Genomic DNA, 25,991 nt, shown 5'->3' with positions numbered 1-25,991 from the left:
TTACTGGGTCTGCAGTACCCTGTTTGATCTGAGCCCTGCTTGCCTCCTCCCCAGGCCCCTGCTACACGTATGTCACCCCCACACTCCCTGTGTGCACACACACTTGCCTTACATGCAGATACACACACCCTATGCACACACTCCAATGCATACACCCATATACACACTCATACACACCCCTCAGCACACTGACTGTCTCTTGGTTTCACAAAGGCACAAAAGATCCTTCCTGCTCCAGAACCAGTGGATATACTGCTGCTTCTGCCAGGAATGCTCTTTCCCACCTTCCTTTAGTCCAGCCAACTCCACTCATTCCTTGAATCCCAGTTTAAATATTTCCTAGGGAAAGACTTCCCTCACTACAATCTGTTTCCTCTATCAACCAGTAGGTCAACATGTAGAAATATTTGTTGACCCAGTGTCTCCTCAGTATTTAACACAAATTTTAATTAATTCATTATTTGTGTAATTAGTTGTTTGTCCATCCTCACCAAGACGGTAATCTTCATGTAGGTAGGCCCATGTTTGGTTTGCTCACATCCAATCTCAAGCACCCTGGGCCTGAAACACAATAAGCCTTACTACATATTTGCTAAATGATTGAACAGAGGGGTTCGGCCAGGCCAGGGCAGGCAGGGAGGAAGGGGGGAAGGCCATTCTTGGAAGAGAGATTAGTCTGTGCGAAGATATGGAGAGGAGACAATATGGTGTGTTTGACTTGTAAGTAAATGTGGCTGGGGTGCAGGATTAGAGGCTAGAAGGCTTTGAGCTGTGGCCCAATGGAACTGGGCTTTGGATATCAATCATGAGCTTAGGTTTAACCCAGAGGCAATAGAAAGCGAAGTGATCTGGTTTGTGTTTTAGCAGGCTCACTCTGATGGCCTTGAGGAGGTCAGAACCGAAAGGGCAAGACTTTGAGAAAAGAGACCAGAGTCTGTGGGACAGGAGGAGAGAGTAAACTGAGTCAGTGACCAGGTGGCTGGGGAGGGATGGGTGTGAATGCCACCTTGGAAGCTGAATGACTGGGTCAGGGTTTAGAGCAGGAGTGAGACCTGGACTCTGGCTCTGCCCCAGACCCCTGGCTGCCCACCTCTTAGAGAGCAATGCTCCCTGAATTGAAATGAGTGTTCCCTGCACCTCAGCTGGGATGTGGAAGAAGGGAGATCTCATACACTTGGTCTTCCTAGAGCTGGCCCCGATGGGACAGGCTTGAGGTCCCAAGAGCCCTAGGACATCAGCCACCTGCGTGGGTACTGCCTGCATCTTCTCTCTTTCTATGTCCACCCCCTCCCAGTCCCCCAACACTGCCCCCCTCCCCATTTGGCCTCAAGGTCCGGTCAGGCCCCCAGGCAGCCCTGGAGCCTCAGAGTCTCTGGCCTTGACCCAGAGTTCTAGCCTGCTCCAGGCTCTCCTAAGGAGGACACTGTCCAGGGAAGCTTTGGGACCCTCTCCTGAGGAGGCAGAGGACTGGCTGAGATGATCTTTGACTCGGATTCCAGTTGGGATGGCTGTAAGGGGACACCTCAGGCAGAGCCAGGCAAACCGCAGGCTCAGGCTTTCTGGGAGCCAGAAGAGGGAGAGCCTCTGCTATGTAACCCTTTCAGCACCACGCCCAGGCAGGAGGCAGGACGCTGTCCTTTCTGACAGCCCTCGCCCTTTGACTTGGGAGAGGTGTGCTGCTAGAGAGGGGGGATTCCAGTGTCTGAATTCACTGTCTCTGGCCTTGGAAAAAAAAGAGCCAGCTGGTGCCGGCAGTCTGGGCTGTCAGTGTGTGTGGGAGGGGACGCTACTAGCCACCTGGGACACCCAGGTTTCTCTGACTGCAGCCTGCCCTGGCTGGGAGGCTCCTGGGCCACAGACTCCTGCAGCCAGGCACAAATGGTAGCTCCATAAAAGGTCTTCCCCCACATTGGTGGTGTCCTAGGCGGTTACAACTAGACCTTCAGGGATGGGGAGGCACAGGCAAACTGCCCGTCAGGTAGGGTGGGCGAGCGGGCCGGTGGGGTGCACTAAAGCAGTGGAGACAGACTGCAAAAAGCAGGAGCTCTTCCGACTCCGCGGGGCTGGCCAGCGGGCTTCATTTCGGTCCCTTCCTGGGCCCTGCTCTCGCTGTCTCCCCACCCCCATGCTGTCCTCAGCCTGGCCCTCGCTGGGGGATCTCTACTCCCCCTCCTCAATCCTGGCTCAGGCCCCCAGCCCAGCTCCAGCCCTCTCTCCTGGAGGAGGTCGTGGTGCTTCGTTTGGGCGCCGGTCCTGCCTCCCGCCGTGGGCCCCGGGAGGGGTCCTGGGCCAGACCCGGCCGCCCACAGCCCCCCGCAGCCGGGGCGGGTAAGGGCGTTGGGCGCGGGAGGGGAAGAGTTAAGGCTCGCCGCTCCCCTCCCCCGGAGGGTGTGACCGCCTATAAGAAAGGCGCCGCGCTCGGCACTGGGGCTGCAGGCGGCGGGGGCGCAGCGCGGCTGCGGAGAGCTTGAGAGCTCAGGCAGTCCCTGCCTCCGGCGCTTCGCACGCCTCGAATCGGTCCCACCGGCCGGGACCCCGGGGCAGAATGTCGGAGTCCAAGAGGAGGGGCCGAGGCCGAGACCCTAAGCACCGAGAGGGGAGGAAGCGGGAGCGCAAGCAGGAACTCCTACCCGGGGAGGAAGGTAGGGCACTACCTCGGCGCGCCCAGACACCCCGTTTCCCTGGGAGAAACCTGCCGCCCGCTCACCCGCCCCCAGCGCCGCGCGGGTGAGTCCGGGACTGGACGAGTGGCCACTGAGGTGACAGGCACCCTGCCCCCGTGCAAGCGGGTCTCTGCGGCTAGGCAGGCAAGGGACTGAGCACCGTAACCGGTCGGTGCCTGGGAGCGCCTGTCCGCCGGCCACCGCATCTTGATGGAGGGGGCGGGAAAGAGGCGCGACTTGCGCGGACCGGCCTGCAGGGGAGAAGCCCGCAGCTAGCAAAGTGGGGCTGGGAGCGATGGCCGAAAGGCCACGGACTGGCAGACGCTGAGGGGGCTGGCCCGGCTGCAGCGCTCAGGGAGCTGTCACTGCCTTCCCGTCCTCAAAGTGTGCTCAGGGCTAGCTCCCACCCATGTGCCACACCTCCAGGAGTTCTGCTCAGCCATTGGAGCAGGAGCAGCTGCGCCTGCCAGCTCTTGAGAAGGGATGCCCTGTCCAGCAGAGCCCCAGGGAATAAAGAGCCACTGCTTCTGTGACAGGCATTTCCTTTAGATTTGGATCAGGCATCAGGCAGTTGTCCCCCTTTGGCCTTCAGGAGGGTGACTGCCTTGGTTTCTGGAAGGTGAGAAGGTGCTCTCAGCAGAGCCTGTGAGGCGACGTTGATGGCCTCCCTGGGCAGCTGCAGGGTGAAGGAGGGGTTCCCATTCAGTGACTGGTCTTGGCCTTCTCAGGGCTGGGCTTAAGATGTGCACGTCCTCCCCTCCAGGACTAGGCTTGCATTATTGGGGCACTGTTAGGAAACCTCAGATTCTTGCTTCTTTTTTTGATTCTTCAGACCAGCATTTTATTAATGCCTATGTTGTACTAGTCAGCAGGCCAGGCATATTCAAATATTTCGTCTCCATTGACTCCTCATAATGAGCCTTGGGGTGGGCAGTCCTAGCCCCATTGTACAGAGGGAGCAACTGAGGCTTACTGAGTTTGAAGTCACAAAGTAAGTTCCAGAGAAAGGTCTTGGGCTTCAAATCAGCATTCCTGAACAATGATGCCCATTTTACTGGATCTCTGTCCCTCACTGGGGTTCCTGCCAGAGCTGCAACATAAAAATGTCATCAAAAGAGCACTGGATTGGGAGATGGGAAGCTTCAACTGTGGTTGAGAATTTGGCCAAATTACTTTCCTTTTCTGAATTTCTGTGTTATGAGGGAGACGGGACTAGGAGTTAAATACTGCCTTCAGCCCAGTAGAGAGAAGAAACTAAGAGAAGTTAAAGCCCAGTCTGTGTTCTCTTCTTGAACAAAGCCTCTTGGCCCATTTCTGCTGGACAGTTGTGTCTGGGAGTCCTCCGTAAGGTAATGGACATTGTGGATCTGCCCTGATGGTACTAATGTGAGGCAGCTTAAGCTAGGTTCATGTCATGTGGGATGAGCTCCCATCTGAGATCTGAAGGAATTCAGGGTGCCTATTGTCAGGATCAGAATTCATGTATTTGACTCACTGAGCCACCCTGCTTCTCCCCACCCTATCATGCACATCCTAGTGTGGGCACCTTGGAAGGCTGGCTACATAAGGGCAATGTCGGGGTTGCAGGAGCTGAGCTGGTAGCAAGCTACATGGGCTTCAGCAGGTGGGAATCAGTAGTGCCAGAAGCCAAGCAGCTGCAGAGTGTGGAGCATGCAAGCGTGGACCAAGCATTGGGGCAGAGGTGGCAGAGGGCTATCAACAGGAGCTGTCACAAGCCTCTCAATGATCTCTTCCAGCATCCTCTACTCTCGTGAGAAAGTCTTTCTTGATGTCTAACTGTAATCTCTCCTGCTATCTTTTCTTCTCTTGTTTCCTGCTTCCCGGTGGGTAGTTTTTAAGAAGGCTTCTTTCAAGAAATTGGCTGGTCAGCAGATACCAAACAGACCCAAGGCCTGAGCTAGAGGAATTTTGGAGACCTAGGACACTCTGAAACGGGGAGATCTTGGGGGAGGGTCATGCTCTGAAACAAGATATCAGAAGAAATCATGTTGGCAAGAAGCAACTGTCTTAAATCCTTGCTATGTCACTGGGGAGGGCGGGGGTCTAATTTCCAACTGCGGAGGATGAGTGCTTAAGTCAACAGTGGTGTTCAGAGCTGGCAGCCTCCCTCACAACTGCCCTCCAGGCTCATCTGAGACTGCAGGGTCCTCCTCTTTCATGTTTAGAGCACCCCCGCCAGGGAGAACAGACACTGGGCAGCTGGAGAGGGGTCTTAACCAGGGTGGGGCCACATTTGGTTGAAAGATTGGAAGGTAAAGATATGGAGAGTGTGAGCAAGTTATCCATTAAAATCTTCAGCTTAGACAGGGGAGGATATCTGGAGAGTGGGAGGGAAAAAGGAGGGAACATTAATTAATTGACTCCCCTGTCCCTGACCACACGTCCAGTAGCCCCCATCTGCTCCTTGGCAAATAGCAGAAGGGGTTCCCCTGTATTCAACAGACCCAGGTCAGCGTGGGGAAATGGACTTTTCCTCTGTCTCAACTCAGGAGCACGGGCGGGGCTGAACTACAGGTATGAGCTCTGCTCCAGGACTCATTGAGAGATGGTGGGGCTGACGTCTGGTGTCCCTACCTGGGACTGGGCTCCCCTCACCTCCCATCTTCCCTGATCCCCAGGGACTGGGGTAGGAGTGGCTGGTTAGCCTTGCCAGCCATGGCAGCAGTGTTTGTGGGGAGGGGTGGATAATAAATTCACTCTGGTCCCTGGGGTCCAGCCTCTGTGTGTCCCAGGAGCTGCTGTCTCTGAGCCTCAGGAGATGTGCTATGCTCTCAGCTTTCAAGTTCTCCAGGACAGAACCTCAGCCCTCAGGCCCTGTGTCCCTGAGAATCCCGAGACGGGGAGAGCTGTGGATTAGGATAAGAGAAGGGGGAAAGCTGGCCCCAAAGACACTGATAACCCCTGAAAGTGCTGTGTTGTTTTGAAGAGTGACTTTGGAATTTGATTCTAAGTCACTGGCCTTTTTCGTGTGCCCCCTGGAAGGCCAGTCAGGGTTTGATGGAAAGCGTCCCTCTGTTGGAGCTCCCGTGTGAACTGGACTCTGTGTCTGCCCACAGCAGGGCAGGGGGCAGGCTTTGGTCTTCAGAGGAGTATGAAGGTGGATTAGCATCACTAGCTGAGCACTCTGGACACGGATCATTTGAGTGGGCGCAAAGAAATCCTTGCAAGGTCATTCTCTTTCATCTTTTCTATCTCCTGCCTTTGGTGAAGATAGCACCCAGACTCCTAGGATAAACTCCTGTCTTTAGACTGTCCAGGGTCAGGTCAGAGGTGGTCATGTGCCTGCCTGAGTGCACGTGGCTAAGCCACATCTGGCAGTTGTTTCTGGCAGCTGCCACCTCTGGCCTTGGCCCCTGGCTGACCCCGCTGTGCCGGGCACCTGGAGCGGTCCTCCCGGCCCTCTGGGGCTCAGCCTGTGCCTCACGCTCTGCTCCGGCTCCCTGGCACCTCGAGGTTCATTAGGAACAAGAACAACAAGCAGAGAGTGACTTTGTACTGCCCAGCAGGCTTTCATCCTGAGAGCTCAAAGCAGTTCACACACCAAGACTCATCAGTCCTCAGCCCAGGTCCCAGGCACCCAGTGATGGGGGCGATGGGACGGAGAGCCCTAGCTTTTCCAGACGGGACAGCAGTGGGGCTGGGAGCAAACAGGGAGTCATCTATGGTGGGAAATCAGGTGGCCAGTAGGTCTGGGATAGAAGTAAAACTGGACTGAGGGCTTCAGGCTGCAAACAAAGGGGAGAGTCTCCCTTAAGAGACTATGAGCTGGGCCCTTCTTTCTCTCAGGCCCTCTGGTCTGTGTGCTCTGTGAGCTGCTGGAAAAGAAACAGCAACTTCTTGGGAATAGAAGCCCTTGGACTTGGATATTGATGAGGATCCCTAAGTGATCCCCACTTCTGCCCTTGGTGCTGGGTGCTTCAGGGCTGGCTGACCTTAGGGTGGTGTCAGAGTGAGGATATATGGAGGAAAAAGTGGTGGCCCAGCATGGGCAGGCCCTCGCCCTGGCCTTGAGGGTGGGGTCTCCAGTGGGGCTACCAGGCCTGGTCCTAGCCCCACTCAGTCTTCCGAGTCTGCTCTGCATTCAGGCCCACAAGGCTGGTCTGATGGATAGTTGGTATAGGGAAGAGATTTGTTTTGTTATTGTTGTTTGTTTTTTTTTAATGCTGGCAAAGCACTGCCAAAACTTGAGACCTGGGGCCCATCAGAACCATGGCCGTTATGTTTTCCCACTGTGTCTGAGCCTGCAGCACAGCATTTATAACTTTGCAGAGGCGAGTGAAGCATATGCTCTCCGTCTTCCTCCAGCCCAGGCCTGGCCCTGCCACCCATCCATTCACCAATACCTCTAGGTCCTGGCCACGCGGGAACTATACAAATGGCATGTGCTCTCATTCCTGTAGTGTGTTCAGTTCTGCAAACATTCACGGAGTTCCTCCCATGTGAGTAAACCAGAGCCCCTGCCCTCAAGAAGCTCAGACAGAGCTTTACACAAATGCCTGTGATTGGAACCAAGTGTAAAGCCAGAGATACATGCGGTATATAATGAGGAAAGGGAGGGAGGGTGTAGGGAGGGCTTCACAGAGAAAGTGACGTTTGAGCTGAGCGTGGATGGTGAGCCGGAATTCACCAGGGTGAGAGAGGGCCTTCCAAGAGGTAGGAACATTTCATGCCCAACTTGCTTACAGCTGGATGGTGGGAGAGGAGCAGGGAGAAAGGAGGCAGCTGTCATTTACTGAGCACTTACTATGTGTCAGTCCTGATTCTATGAAGTTTAGGTACTATTTTATCATCCCCACTTTACAGATGAGAAAACTGAGGCAGAGAGAGAGTCCATGACTTGCCTGTGATCCAGCATGACTAAGTGGCAGCATGGGGTTATAGGCTCAGGTCTGCCCCCTGCCCTGCCTTGCCCTGCACAGTCCACCTGACTCCAGGCTCTTCCACAGTCTGGCCCCCCAAGAAGAACCAGTGAGGGGCATGGGTAGCTCTGTTTGTTGGTCCACTTGTTGGAGCAGGTCCTTCCTATCAAACAGCTGGTCAAATATTTACTTCCTGGGTTCTGGGGCGGGGTTGAAAGATGCAGAGATGAGCAGGTTGAGTCCCTGCCTTTACAGGGAGCTTGCAGTGTGACTGTGGCAGCAAAGTGTGAGCGGGAACAGGGGAGCACTGACCCAAGGGGCAGCGCAGGGCCCTGAGGTGGCACCAACAGTCAGGAGCTCTTGGGAAGCCTGAGGGTATTAATGTCGAGTAGTCCAGCCATAAACCAAGCTCAGGGTCCAGAGAGCCCAGTGGGATCTAGCATCAGTCTGGGCAGTTTTCAGGTCCTTTTTTTTTTTTTTCTTTTGGCACCCCCTGTGCAAAAGATGAATGTCTTAGTTGGTGGGGACCTGGTGGAAAGCATAAACTTAGAACTTGCTAATAATGCAAGTTCATGGGCCCCACCCCCTGACCTTCTAAATCAAAACAGTGGGGATGGGGGCCAGCATGTGTGTTTCAGCAAGCCCTCTGGTTGACTGTGATGCATGCTGAAGCATGAGAACTGCTGGTTAAGCTGTGGCCCAGCCTCCCAGGCCAGAGCCAGCCCCACAGCGCCTGTGCCAGGCATCATGCTGGGGGGCTGCCAGGGGAATGGGGAATGGGGTCGCCACCTTGTGGGCTGAGAAGGGAGCAACAGGGACTTCCCTGGTGGTCCAGTGGCTAAGACTCTGCACTCCCAAGGCAGGGGCCCGGGGTTTGATCCCTGGTTGCGGAACTAGAGTCCACATGCCACAGCTAAGACCTGGCATAGCCAAAGCAATAAATAATTTTAAAGAAGGGGGCAACAGAGGGTATTTGGGAAATACAGTGCAATCCCAAAGATACACTGCTAAATGGTGTGTAAGAGAGAGAGACCCACAGAGTCAAACAGGTTTTCTGAGTGTCAGGCTTGTGAGTTCAGACTTCTCTGAAACCACATGGAGTGAAGAGTTCTGAGCAGGAGACCGACCTAGTCTCCCAGAGCTGCTCTTGAGGCATGTCAGCCACCACCAGTTTGTAGAAGGAGTGGCAAGGAGAGGGGACACCCAGGGCTCTTTCCACTTCCCAGCCGATCAGTCGGGACATGGGCTTGGTGATGGTGGGTGGAGGGCATGCAGGCTTTGCCTCTGGACAGCTCACCAGCTGGCAGCAGTCTAGAAGGATTCTGGCTGGAGTTTGGGCCTTGCCAGAGGTCTGTGACTTCTGGCGCAGCTGGGCAAGGCTGGATCTGGGCTCGTGGGCTAGTCCCTTCCCTGTGCAAATGGGGAAACTGAGGCCCAGAGAAGTTCACAAACCAATGAGGTAAAGAGTTTGGCAGCTACAAGGCCAGAGAACTTCTTTGTTGGCTCAGACAGTAAAGAATCTGCCTGCAATTCAGGAAACTTGGGTTCCATCTCTGGGATGGGAAGATTCCCTGGAGGAGGACATGGCAATCCACTCCAGTATTCTTGCCTGGAGAATTCCATGGACAGAGGATTGTGGCAGGCTACAGTCCATGGGATCACAAGTTGGACACGACTGAGCAACTGAGCACAGACACAGACAGGCCAGAGAAAGAACAACAGCTCCTAAGACTTGGCCCCTTCTCTTGCCCACCATGCCCCATGTCTCAGTTCCCCGAGGGCCACGTGGTCTCCTGCCCTGGCCAGCCTTTGAACCGTTTGCCTGGAACACTGTCTCCCTCCTCTCGGTCGCCCTTCAGGCCCAGCACAGGCTTTGTTTCCTCTGCAGAGCCCTTCCTGGCCCTCAGGGTGAAGAGGGAGGTGTATGTCTGTGTCCCCATGGCCCCCAGTGGCCCCCCCCCATCACAGTGCCCCCACTCAGCTAGAATCTCCACCAGGGAGACTGTTACATGACCCTCAGCTCCCAAAGTGAGTACCTGGTACATGGTTGAGTGAACCCGTGAAGGAGGCTGTTAACAAGCTCTTTCACCCCTGTAGATGCACACGTCTGGCACCTTCTCAATTTGAGGAGGAACAGTCTCATGGGAAGAGGCTGCCCTGACTGAGCCCCCTGCCCATGGCCACGAGCCCCTCAGCGCTCAAGCAGCCTGGCGGGCTGAGTGCATAGTCTTTCAGGGAGGCCCCGATTGCACCATCTGCTCGGTGGTCCTAGGGCAGATCCCTGTTTTGGCCAAGGAGGAAGGCAAGGACCGAGTTGTGGAGGAGCATCAGGTGGGAAAGGGCTCTGGGATTAGCCATCGAAGGACTCCACCCTCCCGAGTACTGGCGGCAGTCTTGATCTGGACCACTATGAGGCCTCATCTGTCACAGCCCAGCCTTACATCATTAATTCATCTGTTGAGCCAGTGATGAGTGAGCAAGTACCTGCTTGGTGCCAGACACCAGGAATCTAGCTATGTTCCCACATGTCCCCTCCCCAAGGGCCCCATAGTCTAGAAAGATAAGAACCCAGCTCCCTCCAAGGTAGAAAGCCACCCTGTAGGGCAGAGAATCTGTGCGAGGCGGAGGCTGTGCCTGGCTGGGTTGATTAGAGAAGGCGGTGGCATCTGAGGTGATCTCAAGGGATTTAGATTAAGAACTGCCAGTTGAGCTGTCTCTCTTTTCCAGGCACTGTGCTAAGTTCTTGACATTCATTATCCCCATTCAATTCACACCACAATCTTAAGAGGTGGGTGAGATTATCTCTGTTTTACAGACAAGGAACTAAAGTCTTAGAGACGTTAAGTAACTTGTCTAGTTATACAGGACACTGGGCAGACCAGAATGTAAGCCGAGACCAGTCTGACCCCCAGCCTCTGACACTCTCAGCTGTGCTTCTGTGGGGAAGGCCATGGTAGGAGGGCATGCACAGGGGGCATGGGGGCAGGCAGAATCCAGAGCAAGTTCTTTTGGGGATCAGCCTGGAATATACAATTCCTACAGGTATGGGTTGGGGGAAGCACAGAGGTGTATGGGAAGGGGTCCATTCACTGACCGAGCAAGCTCCCTCTGAAGGCCCTGGCTTCCAGCCAAGGCAGACCAGCAGCCTCCCTTCTACAGACATCAAGGAGCCAAAGAAGGTTTCTTGAGTGTTGGAGAGGCACGCAGAGGTGAATATTCCCCATGTCCACTGCTAGTGGAGTGGTGCGGGGGGATGAGGAGCAGTGTAACCTGAACCCCAGACAATGGAGAGTTATGAGTGTGAGGCTTGGTGGAAGGTGATTGATCTCCACCATTGGGGAAGGTCAAGAGAAACACAGAGTTGTCACAGATGACAAGGTGATTGAAAGAGGGAACCGAGGATAAAGAACCATCTCTGGAGAAAAAAAAAATGGAGAAACTGGTTTTCCACACGCTGTGCGTGAGCTAGTGATGAAGATCCAGGCAGCATGTGTTTTAGGGTAAGTTCTTTCCAGCCCTGCTCTGTCTCACTAATCTGGACCACAAGGACTGCATCTCAGCTCTCCCAGACTCCAGAGGCCAAGACTCTCCAAGGATAACTTGCAGGGAGGGTGGCCAGGCCTTTGGCATCGTGGACCCCCTACACCCACTGAGGCATCTGCATTTGGTGCACATTTGGTGCACACTTAGGCTTTACCTGTATAAGGCTAACTAAGACCTTTCCCCTAAAACCCAACATTTCTCTGATTTCCTGTATTTTTATTTTATCTTAAGAATCCACATGAACTTGACATTGTACTCCATCATAGGTCTGTTTGTTTTAATACAAAGATGCTGCTTTTCCTTACTAATGAGCTTGGCAAACCCTTCAGAAAGAAGCCCTGAGGTCATCGTGCGGCTTTGCATTGCAACCCAGTTTGAGAAGCCAGTCTTGTCTGGTGTATAAAGTAACTCCCTTTTCTCCACCCGCACTTCATTTTCCCCTGACTTGGAGCCTCAGGAACAACTTTCTGCAGCCAGGCTGATGAGGTGGGAAGTGCAGACCTGTCCCAGAGGGGAACAGGGCTCTGGGATCCCTTCCTCAACTCTCTCTCTCTCTCTGGCTTCCTCAAGCAAGGGATGGCCTTGTCCCTTAGCAGCAGGCCTTCTCCACAGTGTTCCCTGAGGCCAGGGCCCATCCTTTTCCAGTGAGGAGATTAAACAGAGTTGGGCAATTGATAAAGTCCTCCCCACACTGTCATCTCTGCTTTGTCCCTCCCTCTGCCACCAGAAGCCAGAGAGATGATAGTCTCTTCCATCCCTCCATAGAGAGCATTCGGAGAAGGCAACAACACCCCACTCTAGTACTCTTGCCTGGTAAATCTCATGGACGGAGGAGCCTGGTAGGCTGCAGTTCATGGGTCGCAAAGAGTCTGATAGAACTGAACGACTTCACTTTCACTTTTCACTTTCGTGCCCTGGAGAAGGAAATGACAACCCACTCCAGTGTTCTTGCCTGGAGAATCCCAGGGACTGGGGAGCCTGGTGGGCTGCTGTCTATGGAGTCACACAGAGTCGGACACGACTGATGTGACTTAGCAGCAGCAGCATAGTGTTCTCTTACCCCAGCCTCTAAAACAGGCAGAGTATGGTTTATAGATGAGTTAACTGAGACCCAGAAAGGCTAAACAACTTATTTACAGGCAGACAGCTAGAAAATTGGGAGATGTGTGGTGTCTTGGGTTGACACTCTCTCCTCTGTTAGCACAGCCTCCTCTTGCCAACTCTAGGTGTCTGGCCTGTGCCCCAAGCACTGGTAAGAACCAGGGACTCTGTGCATCCACGCTGATGCAACCCCAGGAAATGGCACCTCTGCTCTGTGAACATGTGCAGTCTCCCCAGACATAGGCGACATCCCCCGCAGCCCTCCATCTCTGCTGCTCGTGTCCCCATGTCTCAGCCCTGGGCCTAGGTGAGGAACTGCAGGGTATACCAGCCTGACTCCCAGGGCTAGGCATCCCTGTCTTGGGAGGGTCCTCAGGAGGTGGTGTTCCTGTGAGGCCGCCAGGCTTCTGGCAGAGGGGGCTGGGGGACAGGATGGACACAGTGTCAGCCCTGGCGGTTGGGCCGGGCCTGTTCTCACCCTGCCGTCACACTGTCAGGTTGGGCATCAATGGGTGGGTACTTCTGTATGGGCAGGAAGGAGCCATCCCATGTTTAAGGCAGGAACCATCCTGTTGGTCTTGGAGCTGCCAAGCCTCATGTCCTCCCCTTCTTACCCTCACTCATGGACCAGCATCTGCCTCCCCGCTCTAGCTCCATCCCCAGCCAGCCCTGGCCCCTCTTCTTTGCCTTATAGCTGAGGTGCCAGGCCCCTGGCCTGCCAAGCTAACAGCCCATTGGGTCTGGTCTGGCTTTCACAGGCGTACCCAGGGAGGCTCTGCCCCCTTCCAGCTTCAATGGTGCCCGACATCAGCAGCCACGTTACCTTGCTCAGCACCGTGTCCCTGGTGCCTGGTACATCACAGGGACTGAGGTGGACATTTGTTGAATGGTGTGAGAAGAGGGCAAGCCAAGCCCAGGCACCAGGCTGGGCATGGTTGGCTGAGGAAAGATGGCTCAGGGAAAGCAAAGAGGCCCAGCAAGTCGCATTCCCCTTGTGAAGCCTGGCCTGTGGATACCAAATGGCTCTGCCACCAGCCCCGGGGAGACATACCTGACGGCTTATTTCAGGGCAGGCCCTCTGTGCTCCCTTAAGCCAGCTGTGTTTTTAGTTGTTGTTGTTTCTTCTTTCTTCCTCATTTGAACTTGGAGTCTGTAATTAACCTCCCATAGGTCACAGTCACTCTTTGGGTGGGAGAGGGGTGGGGGGGCTGGCCCACAGTCCGCCAGCAGCAGGCCAGTGGGAGACTTTGATGCCAGGCAGGCTGGTCGCATTGTCTCTAGGTGTTGCCCCGCAAAGGGGACTGCTCAGCCTTAGTCATGAGGTGAGGATCATTAACCCTTTTAAGAGCCCGCTGCCCCTGCCCCCTGGTTGTCGGGAGGAAGGCCAGGCCAGGTCCTCCTGGCTGGGCTGCCTGGCCCTATCCCGGGCGTCTGTCTTGCTCTCAGATCTCTGCAGGCTCCGCACCCACCGCCCACTGCCGAGAGGAATGAGGTCAAGCTGCTGGCAGCAGCGGTACCTCCTGGCCTCGGGGCTGGGATGTGGGAAAGGAGCACCCCTGGTAGTCCTTACTGGTGTTGTTATCTTCAGTGAGGTTCTTTCTGGGGACTCCCTGTCACACAGATGTGGGCCAGATGCCCTGGCTTGGCATCAGGTGGTGAGAAAGCAGAAGCCCCCAAATAACCATGACCCAACTGTGGCAACTGAGCTGTGCCTGAAGGTTTTACAGGATCCCTCCTCAAGGGAGGTCTTTTTGTGGAGACCTGGGTCATCCTTGGGGTATGACCAGCATTGGCAGGCTGGTAAAGAACCAGCCTGCCAATGCAGGAGACATGAGTTAGATCCCTGGGTCGGGAAGATCCCCTGGAGGAGGGCATGGCAACCCACTCCAAAATTCTTGCCTGGAGAATCCCATGGACAGAGGACTGGCAGGCTACAGTCCATAGTGTCGCAAAGAGTCAGACACAACTGAAGCGGCTTATCATGTACCCATGGGTCATTCTTGAGAGACTTTCTTCTTGTTAGAAAACTGCCAGAGGAGCTCTCCCCATACCCCGACACCCTGAGAGCCCTAGTCCTGCTGTTTGGTTGTTGTTCAGTTGCTAAGTTGTATCTGACTCTTTCCAGCCCATTGACTGTAGCCTGCCAGGGTCCTCTGTCCATGGGATTCTCCAGGCAAAAATACTGGAGTGGGTTGCCATGCCCTTGTGCAGGGGATCTTCTTGACTCAGGGATCGAACCAGTGTCTCCTGTATTGACAGGCAGATTCTTTACCACTGAGCCACCTGGGAAGCCCAAGTCCTGCTGTTCAGGTGGTCCGTAAGTGGCAGGACTATGAAGTGAACAAAGTAACCCCTCAAGGAGGATGGGAGCTCAGGGCTTGGTCTGTGGAGGAGACATTAGGGGCATGAAGGGCAGGCTGACCAACACCCAAGGATCATCAGCATGCTGCCTGCCCCTCCCCTGTGAGGAAGGCACAGCCCCAGGGAAGCAGGGTGTTGGGAATCTCCACTCCCTTCTTTCAAGCACAGATTTTCCTCTTCTTCCGCCTAATGCCTCTCATCTGTCCATTTTCCTGCGTGCTGGGCCTTTGAGGATCCCCTCTCTTTGTGGGGAAATACTCACAAACTCTCAGGACTCTGACACCCCCTCCCTTTGGCCGCAAAGCTGAATTTATAGAGAAGTTTATGGCAGTATTGTTAATATCAGCAGAACATTGGAGACAAACAGATTCATCTGAACAATGAAATATTATGCAACCTTAAAAATAATTTAGATCTATATTTCTAGATTTGGGGAGATGCCTTTATAATATGCTAACCAAGAAAACAAGGATATAAAATGTTTTCAAGAGAAAAATCTTGCAGGAGTTATTTGAAAATGTTGTCAGTGGTTTTCTCTCTGATGGTAACTGAATGGATCGAAATGTGCTTTTCTTTTTCCTTGTATTGTGTAATTTTTCTACAACAAAAATGTATCTCTTATGTAACAAAACAGTACCAGAAAGGGACAAGCTAAGCTCCTTGGTGGGTGGGAGCGGATACTCCACAAGAGGCTGGGTCATTTCTGTCTGGCACACAGCACTCCATGAACACAGTTGGGTTGCCTCAGCTTTTGTCCTGAGAGATCCAATCCACCCCAGGAAGTCTGTTTCTTTGCTTGGTTCAGCTCTGACCCCAAGACACTCTAGGGACACAGAGCCGTGGTCCCCATATGGCAAACTAGCATTGCCCTTTGGGCCCTAGGCCATAAAAGACATCCAAACAATACCAGACCCCACTCAGAGAGGGTGCCCAGGCCAAGGCTGGAGCTGGCCCCCTCATGTCTGATGCCCCGTAAGCTCCATCTTCAGCCCTTCAAAGATCTGCTGTGTCCACAGTCTCTTAGCCTTGTCCCAGGTGTCCCCAGCATCTGGTACTGAATCCATGGGATGCAGTGGGAGAAGCAATGGCAGCTCAGGATTAGAACAAGCTTAAAATGCAGAAAGGAAAGGAAGACCATGTCATTCCCCAGCCTGTAAGTTCTGATACTTTCCATCACATCTACAAAGCTCCAGGGCCATATTGGCCAGGTTGTCCACACTCCTCGTGGCAGAAAGCCTGACAGGGCTCCAGGCCCAGGAGTGAGGGTGCAGGGGTTCCCTGGGCATTGTTCCCAGTACCACCTGCAGAGTGTGCTCCCTGAGCTGCCGCCCGGCTCTCCAAGGGTCTTGCCTGAAGCAAAAAAGTACAGCCTGTTCTTATGGTCCTCTTCCTTTCAAAACACCCATCCTTGACTTTCAAAGAGCCATGAACTAAAATGTCTGAGAACCAGGACTGGACTCTGCTAGAGCAGGATACATAGTTTTCAGAGGATGCTTGTGGGGAATCGTTAAGAGACATAAAAGAAGATTCTTCATAAAGAACACAGCATGATTCAAATGTGTGGTTGTTTTTATTTTGTCATCCTTTAGAACAGTGCTAATAGGAATATAATACGATCTACATAGGTAATTTAAAAATTTCTAGTAGGCACATAGGAAGTCGGAGGTGGGGAGGCAAAACAAACTCAGACTTGACATCCTCACTCACACAGCTTCATGTCAGTCACGGGGCCTTCTCTCAAGGCTCCCCTGTCTTCCATAATCTTTTAGCCACCTAGGCCTCTATTATCCCTTAAATTCACTAAGCTCATTCCCCGCTCAAGGCCTTTATCTGGGAGCTCCTTCTGGCCTCATGTTTCCTGAGATTGTTTGCTATTATATATTCTCCTCCCTCTAATGTAGGCTCCCTAAGAGCAGGACGTTTATCTGCCTTGTTCACTACTATACACTCAGGACCCAGGACAGTGCCTGGCATATAATAGGGTAAATGAATGAATGAATGAATGAATGGGGAACAAGCGAACCAGATGGGGTTGCTCTAAAGTAAGAAGACTGTCAAGAAGTAGCTGAATGACAGAAGAGTTTCACCAGATGGGGTGGCTTCTTACGATCTGGGTTTCCCACGGTGGCAGGGAACAACCTTGAAGCCCCCTGATCCCGGGTCCTCTGAGTTGCGGTCATGCCTGCTGTCTCTGGATCAGTCTCTGTGCCGCCATCACTGCGACTGGGAAGCAGTAGGCACGGGCTCAGGGCTCAGTACTGCACCAGGACTGCTGTCAGGAAGCACAGCCTCTTCCCACCAGATAACCCCCCATCCCCACCCTGGCTCACTCGGAGGAAGGGGGCCTGGGTCGGGAGGGTAGGGTCAGGGGCTTCCCTCATCTCAGAACTGCAGGGAATATCAACACTCTCCAACCAAGGAAAGGAGGCACCTTAGAACCTGAGAAGAGCTCTCTGTGTCCTCAGTTCGTGAGGAGGGGGTGGAGCCTAGTTGTAGGTGACCAGGTCACCAGGTGACCAAGAGGTTAGACCACTAGGTGCCAACCCAGCCTTGGAGTCAAGCCACCTCTAAAGATGTGTTCATCTTGCAGCCAGACACTGAGCTCCACATTTATGTGCTTTTGCTTACAGTATGTTACATATTTATTATGTGCTTTTAAAACCTGCATACCTGGACCCCCTCTCACAGGTCCTGCTTCAGAATGTCCAAGAAGACATCCCAGGCACCAACATACTAGCTTCCTAGTTGATTCTTGATAGCTCAGTTAGTAAAGAATCCGCCTGCAATGCGGGAAATCCCGGTTCGATTCCTGGGTCGGGAAGATCTGCTGGAGAAGGGATGGGCTACCCACATCAGTATTCTTGGGCTTCCCTTATAGCTCAGCTGGTAAAGAATCCGCCTGCAATGCAGGAGATCTGGGTTCGATCCCTGGGTTGGGAAGATCCCCTGGAGAAGGGAAAGGGTACCCACTCCAGTGTTCTGGCCTGGAGAATTCCATGGACCATACAGTCCATGGGGTCGCAAAGAGTCGAACACGACTGAGCGACTTTCACTACTACTACTACCATTTGGTTCTCATTAGCATCTAGGGTTGACAATTATTGATAAAGAGTGACTGGGGTCCCCAGAACAAGCAGTAGGAGGATGGTGGGGTGTAGGCAAGGGGGAAGGGTGCTGAGGCAGGGCTTCAGTCACATTAGAATAACGAAGTTCCAGAAAGTCCCACAGATTGAAACACATAAAACCTCACAAAAAAAAACCCCACACAAAACCTCAAAAAAAACCAAACAAACAATAAACTAGTATTTTAAAATGTAAGGAGCAGATAACGAGAGGAAAATATTGTAGCAAAAGGTGAACAACCTTAATATTTATAAAGAACTCTTACAGATTAGTAAGAAGATGAGCACCTGATAGAAAAACAGAGTACAGACAAGAACAGGCAATTCAAAGAGAAGAAATACAATGAGCCAGTACACTTAGGAAAAGCAGTCAGCTTCACCAGGGGGAATCAAAAAAATGCAAATCAAACAACAAAGAGGCATCATCTTTTGCCTAGCTAATTGGCAGAGATTAAATACATGATAATACCTAGTGTTGGTGAGGGTGTGGAAAAAACAGGCACCATCATTCACTGGTGGGAGGGCAGACTGGTGCAGCCTTTCCAGAACACAATTTGGCAACATGTAAAACTGAGGAAGATCCCACCCCTTTCTGACGCAGCAATTCCACTTTTAGGAAGATTGCCTTAGGAAATAATGGTGGATAATAATAACAATAATAGCCAACCTTTCTTAAATGCTCTGTGCAGGCCAGGCTTTACATACCTTATCTCATATAATCCTCCCAGTCATCATCCCATGAGGTAGGAGCTGTTTTTATCACTTCTGAGGAAACTGAGGCCCAAAAGGATTAAGACAATGGCCTGAGGACTTCTAGTAGCTCAGATGGCAAAGAACTCGCCTGCTAATGCAAGAGATGCAGGTTCCATCCCTCAGTCCAGAAGATCCCCTGGAGAAGGAAATGGCAACCCACTCCAGTATTCTTGCCTGGGAAATCCCATGGACAAAGGAGCCTGGCAGGCTATAGTCCATGGGGTCACAAAAGAGTCGGACCCGACTTAGCAACTAAACAACAACAACAGAGTATATAGAACTAACAAGTTGCAACGCCTGGATTTGACTCCAGGCAGTGTGAGTCAGGAGCCTCACTGCCCGTACAGCAGAATACACTGGATATGTATCAATACAAAGGATGATGTGCACTGAATATATACACTGGATAGAGCTGCAAGAATATTCCTCTGGGCTTGTTTGTGATGAGGTGTAGTGAGGCAGGGGAGACTGTATGTTAAATTCCCCCACAATAGGAACTGGTTACATTATGGTATACCCATATAGGAATATTATGTAACCTTGAAAATGGTGCTACAGAAAAAACTGTATGTGAATCCTAGGGGGTTTTGTTTGTGCTTGAAAGATCTCTGAAAGGACATAAAAGGAGCTGATAGAATTGATTGCCTCCTAGAAAGGCAACTGCGTGGCCATGGTCAGAAATCAGGAGACTTGTGTAAGTCATATACCATTTTTCACTTGTTGAATTTTAAATCATGTGAATGTAATATTTATTAAAATATTTAAATACCTATAAATACACACACACACAAGTTAGGTTCTAGAACTTATTCCACATAACTTTACTTCCTTGAAATGCTATTAAGGGTTCCCCCAAAAGCTCCAGGACTCTTACTTGGGGAATCATATTGAAGCTGATGAAGAGACTTCTTTAATGCGTACTTGCAGGTTTCCCAAACTGAGTTGCTCATGGAACCATTTTCTCAGTTAATGTCTCTTATCCTCTCTCTGGAGATGACTGCCTTATAATTTGGGAATTATTTGTTATTATTTGGGAATTATTTGTTATTAATAATTAATGCCAAGGTGAAAGGCTTACAGTGTTTCATTAAATGAAAGAAACATGTTACTGGCACTGGTCCCACTTTGTTTAAAAATAGATGTGTAGGTGTGGTATATGTGTGTTTTGCTTATGAGTTCTAGGATAATGGATGATTTTAGTTTCTTCTTTTATCCATTTGTATTTTTTAATTTTCAAAAATGAACAAAACCATTTCACAAGCACCATTTTTTGAGTCTATGTACTGTATTTTTTAAGGCTTTGGGATCCCTTTCTTTCCATGCACCTCATTCTCTGTATGTGTGGCGTGCTCAGTAGCTTCAGTCATGTCCGACTTTTTGCAACCCCAGGGACTGTAGTCTGGCAGACTCATCTGTCCATGAGATTCTCCAAGCAAAAATACTGCAGTGGGTTGCCATGCCCTCCTTCAGGGAATCTTCCCAACCCAGGGATCGAAACCACGTCTCCTGTGTCTCCTGCATTGCAGGCAGGTTCTTCACTTGCTGAGCCACCAGGAAAGCCCCCACTCTCATCTACTCCCTACTGAAAGCAGCAGCCCAGGGTTAGGTTCACTGAGAGGCCCCCATCTATAGCCAGGCCCTCTCATCTGTCTTTATCCAGGGCCAGCTCAAGCTCTGGCCTGAGGTGGTAGGGGATGGACCAATGGCCAAATGGGGTCTGCTGTCACTAGACAGCTCTCTGGCCCTAGCAGACCCTACCTTCAACCAGGTTCCTCAAATAGAGATAATGAGGCTACAGAATCAGACACCAGCCGGGTGCAACCCTGATACATTGCACATCCAGGCACCTGGGCTTTGGTCCCAGCTCTGGGCTGCCTGGCTATGTGACCTTGGCTAAGTTTCTTAACCTGAATGTCATCATCACCCTTTGAGTCAGCATGCCGCTTGCCTTACAGAGCTCAGTGACCAAATGAGGGCACACACAAAGGCATTGGTGTCCTGTCAAGGGCTGTCCCAGTGGAATTATTACACACTCAGCAGGGAACATGGGCTTGCCATCACCTTCCTAAGAACAGAGTACTTTTTTCTTTTCTTTTTTTAATAGGTTGGTAGAGGGAGGGGAGCAAGGAGATGAAACATGGGAGACTGGGGCATGTGGAAATAGAATGGTGTTCAAGACAAAGAGGAGAAACCTTTTAGCTTGACATTTGCAGCCCTGCAGCTCTGGTTGGGCCCATGTCCCCCGGCCCCACCCCACACACAGCCATGCCACCTCACACATGCAGGTCAGCTCACATCACTGACCATTGCGATTCTGATAAACCACAGCTTAGACCACCTCCCTCCCTTCCAGCTCCCCCATCCTTTGATTTTGAGCTGAGTTAGCTGTTCCCCAGCCTCCACTGGGGTCACACCTCTGGGCTTCAGCACCCCAAAGCCTCCATGACTGCTATGATGCTAGGTTCCAGCTCCTCTGCCAGACTGGATTTCCTGAGGGCAGGAGCTGTATCTGTCATTCTGGTCCACCTGTCTCCTCTAGGTCCACCATGGGCCTGCGGGTCTGGGACGAGAATTAGATCATAAGCACTGAAGTCCAGGAGACCTGGGTTTGAATTCCAGCTTCATCCCCTTGGGGAAGTGACTTCACTCTGAGCCTCAGTTTTCCCCATCTGTAAGTGGATTTCATCCTTGCAGTGAACTCACAGGGTTATTTTCATCAGTTAATGTGTATAAAGCTCTGAAGACCATTCCAGGCATGAAGGAAAACTCTCCATCGGTGGTACTCACACTGACAGCATCACAGACCCTTGGTGAAGGCTTGTTGATTTGCACTAGGAAACGGCACCAGGAAGGGTGGTTCCCCAGGATCAAACCCCACCTCCCCTAGAACAGTGGCCCTATCCCCACTGTGCATGCTTGGTGCTGTCTCAGCACCTCCACACTCACCTCCTGCCTTGTACCCCCACAGCCACTCGGCCCAAGCTGAAGAAGATGAAGAGCCAGACGGGACAGGTGGGTGAGAAGCAATCGCTGAAGTGCGAGGCAGCAGCGGGTAACCCTCTGCCCTCCTACCGCTGGTTCAAGGACGGCAAGGAGCTCAACCGCAGTCGGGACATCCGCATCAAGTATGGCAATGGCAGGTGAGCAACATCCCTCCCTCCGTCTGCCAGCCGCCCTGCCTCCTTCCTGCACGGAACCAGTTCCCATCTCCCTTTTTTGTGGCTCCCAGTTTCTCCTTCCAGCTCTGGCATGCTGCCCCAGTGTCTTGCAGGTGGTAGCCCCTTAATTAACATCACTGGATGGATGAAGGCCATTTGAATGTCAAAGTCAGCTTTAACTGTGAAGTCCCATCTTGTCCATAAAACTTTTCAAAGGACTCACAGGGTCTGAAGCCCACCACTGGGCAGTCTTTGGTAAAGGACTCTGATCTATAATGTGTCTAGGAGGTCATGGGTGATGATGCACCAGTTCCTCAGCTCAGCAAGCTGTCACTGGGCAGGGAGCCAGGTGAGGGGAGGGGCCCATGGCTTTGACTGGTGTCAGAGGAATCTCAGACAGCTCGCCTGTGACTTGGAGATTGTCTTAAGTCTTTGAGTCAAGGCTCCAGGGAAGAGAATCAGAAGGTCTAGGGTCTCTGGGCTGTGGAAGGTGGTCTCTTTTCCATCTTGGTCAGACAGGGGGCTGCAGGCAAGAGAAGCCAAGGATCCAAGGGCAGTCCCTCACCTCTCTCCTGCCTCTCACGGCCCCTGAGGGGCTGTCAGAAGGCAGAACAAGCTTGACCTCCACTCTGCAGATTCTGAGGGTACAGTAGGCTTCCCTCTCTGGCTGAGGGGCACCCCAGCCTTTCCTGCTCCTCCCCAGGGGCTGTCATTCCCTCCTCACCCCCCAAAATGCAAATGATTTTAGAGGACCCTCCAACCTGCCCCACAGCCAAAAGCAATGGGAAAATGTCTGGGCTCAGGCTGCTCCTGGTTTGCTGGGAGGCCCTGGATGTATACATCCTGCCCTCTGGCCTTAGTGTCTGAACCTGTGAAGGGAAGGGGTCAGGGTCTGGGCGATGCTTGCAGTTTTCTGACCTTCTTTCCATGAGCAGGGAGCAAAGACAGGACCTGTCATCCTGGAAAGTGGTCCAGGCAGAAAATAGAAAGTGATTTAAGAAGGTTTTGGTTCAGATCAAAGGTTTACAGCTAAAAAAACACACTGCTTTCTGAGGGAAATTGGGAGGAGGGTTTCTGGGATGTCACCAGTCAATGGAGTTAGCAAGAAATTCAGATTGCCCATCAAGTCACCTTCTGAGACCCCCTCACCCCTTCCCGCTGTCCCGCCATGCCTGGCTCCAAGCTGGAGAGAAGAGTAGACTGGCTTCCCAGGCTGTTGGGGCCTGTCTCCCTCCTGTTCTGTTTTTCTGGAAGGTGGCCTCCCCTCACTGCCCTGAGACAGCAGAAGTCAGGAGTGGGGGTGCTCCTTGCTGCCCACATTATGCTCAAACAGTCCACAACGTGGCCAGTCTTCACCCCCGTTCCTGATCCACATGTAACCCTCACACTCACCCACACCCTCCTGCACACGCACCCTCAGAGCCCTTGGGCCACCAACAAACTCCTCTCTTTGGTGAATTCTCCCTCTCTCTCCCAACAAACCACTAACACCACCTCTCCTCCAAAAGCTCTCTCTTTGTGTTGCCGTCTCCTGTTCCTCCTCCCCCGACTCTTGCCCATCTCGCTCCTGCCCTTCACCACCACGTGGAGGAAGTTTCTTGCCCACTGACTCCTCACTGGCTCATCCTCCATACCTCTGCTCTACAGGAACCTGCCCTGTAAACACAACCCCAATACTCTCTGTGGCTGCAGCTCTTGACAGATCCGGTGACCTCAGGCCCCTCCCGGGGCCCTCTGGCTGCCAGGCCCCTCAGCAGCTGTTGGCACGTGTGCCACTTGCTTCCTTGCCCCTGTGTGCCGCCTCCTCATCCTCTTGTGCCTCTGAGCCCCTTCTCTCAGGCATCATGAATGCTGGAACTTTTCTGTGTCTGGGGCTTCGCTCTTCACCCAGAGCTCTCCACCCATGGGTGAATTCACCCTCTCATATCTGATGACCCCAAGCCTCCATCTCTAGTCTGATGGCTTTTTTTCCCTTTCCTGAGTTCCAAATCCATACTGCCATCTAGATACCACCCCTGAGGTTCCCCGTGCTTATCTGTTTTTTTTTTTCACTTTTGTTTGCTTTTTTTGTTTTGGCAGTGTGTATTCCTGGGCCATACGTTTTTGTTTCTTCAGTTTCTTCTGGGATATCTTTTTCTTCCATGCAACCTTTTCTTCTGGTTTAGGAACAATCTGTTCTTTTCCAGTGAGGACCGTCTCCATGAGGCAGGGAGAGCTCATGTACGGGTTGATCTGACGGTGAGCTCTCTAAGTCCTGCCCCACAGGCTGGAGGTTTTGTTCATCTGGATGTGCTCAATGAGCAGAGAATCTACATCTAAGCCCTTAAGTTCAGCACTACTCTCTGCGGTTTTGAGCACGTGCAGTAAAAATTCAGGGCTCATTTTGGGCCACTGACCCTGCGCCCAGCCCTGCTGTTTGGCCTGTGCACACCTACCACTCCACCACTGTAACAATGAAATGGCACACATAGCTTCTTTAAAATGACATCCTTCTGATACTTGGTGGCTTCTCGGATATGCATATACTTAATGGCCTGCGTGGCTTCACGAGTGTTCTGAAAATGAACACAAACATTGGAACTTCTTGATTTACACAATTTTGTGGGAATTTCTGGGTCAAATGAATGCAAACTATTTTTAGAGGTCACCTCCGCTGCTTACTGGAAAAGCCCCAGACATCTCTAATCCAGAACGCCCTGGTCTTGCCTCTCCCCCGTCCTCTCTGGCCCTGCCTTGCCCCACTGCACTTCCCTCTCGGCTGTGACGAAACCAGACTGCCCGCTGCCCAGTGCCTGCCCTCATGCCGTCCCCTCCAGGCGGACACCACGTCTCAGAAAGGAGGTCTCCTTCTCCCCGCCCACTTCTGCTCTCCCTGCCTCCAGCCTCTTGTCCTCCACCGGCTTACTCTTGGGCATTCCCCACCTTTTCTAGGCCACAGGCCCCTTTGTGAATTCACTTCTGTTTTGCGCATATGTGTGCTGAGCGTCAGTTGTGTGCCGGGGACTCTACCCAAGGCTGGGAATGCAACAGCGGTGGAGCAGGCGTGGCCCCATCTTCACAGTTTCTCGTCTAGCTTTAGCAGAGGGTCTGGTAAAGACCCTTTCTTCATAAAACGTATGCCTGGTTTTGTTTGCAGTTCGAGAGGTCCACAGGTTCACTGACCCCGGTGGCTCTGACAGGGGATGGTTTTTCTAACAGGGCACATATCTGATCATTCATTCATTTACTTGGCAGATCTTGAGAGTCTGCCGTATGCCAGGGACAGCCTAGGCTGTGGTGCTCTTCTAATGCTCCCCTTCCTGGCCTATAACTCACCATCTCGCTGTTCTCCCCCTCAGTGCTCCTGACTCCTAGGCTTGGGCCCAGACTGTTCCCTGTGCTGGCAGTACCCGCTCCCCTCACCTTGTCCTTTGCAAAAATCTCCAAGGCCTAGCTTAAATGTCACACCCTCTGGGTTACCCTCCTGAGCTCCCCCAGCAAGCTCTCACATCTCCTCCCATGGTGCCTCAGACACAGCTTCACGGCATGGTGGGAGGCTGTTTCTCCCAGCGTGAGAACCTCTGAGACCACCTCCAGACACACCCTGTCTCCTGTGTAGCCTGGCGGAGGTCATCTGCTTTCCGTGTGAACTGACAAGGATCTTGCAGGATCTGCTCACCTCTCCTGGGTGCAGGGGGCGTAGGATTGGGCAGGACACCTGTTGCATTGACCTTGCCTTCGAACAAGTGACTGTCCTGGTCAGGCCCTGGTGTCAGCAGACAGATGGGGCACCCAGTCCCCACACAAGGCCTGGATGTATCCCCTGGGTCTCCTGGGGGTACTAAGGCCTCCAGACAGCCTGAGTGTGCCCCCTCCCCACTTCCTGTCAGGATCCTGTCCCGATGGCCACATTTCAAACTGCCTGGCTCCACCCATCCTGCCCCGGGGCTGCTCCCTGCAGTGAGTCGATGGGCTGGAGGAGTGGGCTGTGGTGGAGAGCGCCTCACTCCCTGTCATTTCCCATTCCCTCACTGTGACTCGGAGAACCGCCACCTTTACACATACACTTCACCTGGCGTGGGTGCTGGTGGCTGGGGGCAGGAGTCTCCTTTCTGGCAAAATCATCTTTCCTCTGCCCACACTGCAGTGCACACTCTAGCCCTCCAAGTGCTCCATTCTGCCCAGGCCACACTGTCTTAATGTCACTCTGGGTCTATGGAGACGCCCCTCCCACTGGGCGCCGCCTGTCTCTGGGGCAGCCCCACTGAGGTGTCTCAGCCTAGCCTTCCTGTGCCCAGAGAAGACCGCCCCCTTCCCCAGCCCTGGGCACGGAGCCCTTCCCCGGCGGAACCATGTGTTCCCCTGTTTATGAGGGGCAGGCTGGAACAGGCCCCTCAGGCAGGCAGCAGGAGGTAGGCGCTGGGGAAAACG

At 52.7% G+C, this 25,991-nt stretch overlaps 1 protein-coding gene and 1 pseudogene across 4 annotated transcripts in view; one reads left to right on the top strand and one right to left on the bottom strand.

Annotated features, from left to right (window-relative positions):
- Window positions 1-25,991, top strand: part of NRG2 (neuregulin 2) — a 195,289-nt gene that overhangs the window by 131,544 nt on the left and 37,754 nt on the right. For 3 of the 4 annotated variants that reach the window (XM_024995211.2, XM_003586310.6, XM_024995210.2), the window contains exon 2: window positions 21,392-21,563. In XM_024995211.2, the coding sequence (XP_024850979.1) occupies window positions 21,392-21,563 (172 nt within the window). Of the gene's footprint in view, window positions 1-2,406; window positions 2,643-21,391; window positions 21,564-25,991 lie in introns of those variants that run through there. The other variant, XM_059888752.1, reaches the window with a different exon arrangement.
- Window positions 22,146-25,791, bottom strand: LOC112447431 (large ribosomal subunit protein uL22-like; annotated as a pseudogene).

The sequence above is a fragment of the Bos taurus genome, chromosome 7 (assembly GCF_002263795.3).
Source record: "Bos taurus isolate L1 Dominette 01449 registration number 42190680 breed Hereford chromosome 7, ARS-UCD2.0, whole genome shotgun sequence".
Classification (NCBI taxonomy): Eukaryota; Metazoa; Chordata; class Mammalia; order Artiodactyla; family Bovidae; genus Bos; species Bos taurus.
Note: the sequence above shows the minus strand (reverse complement) of the source record. Positions and strands in the feature narration are given on the sequence as shown.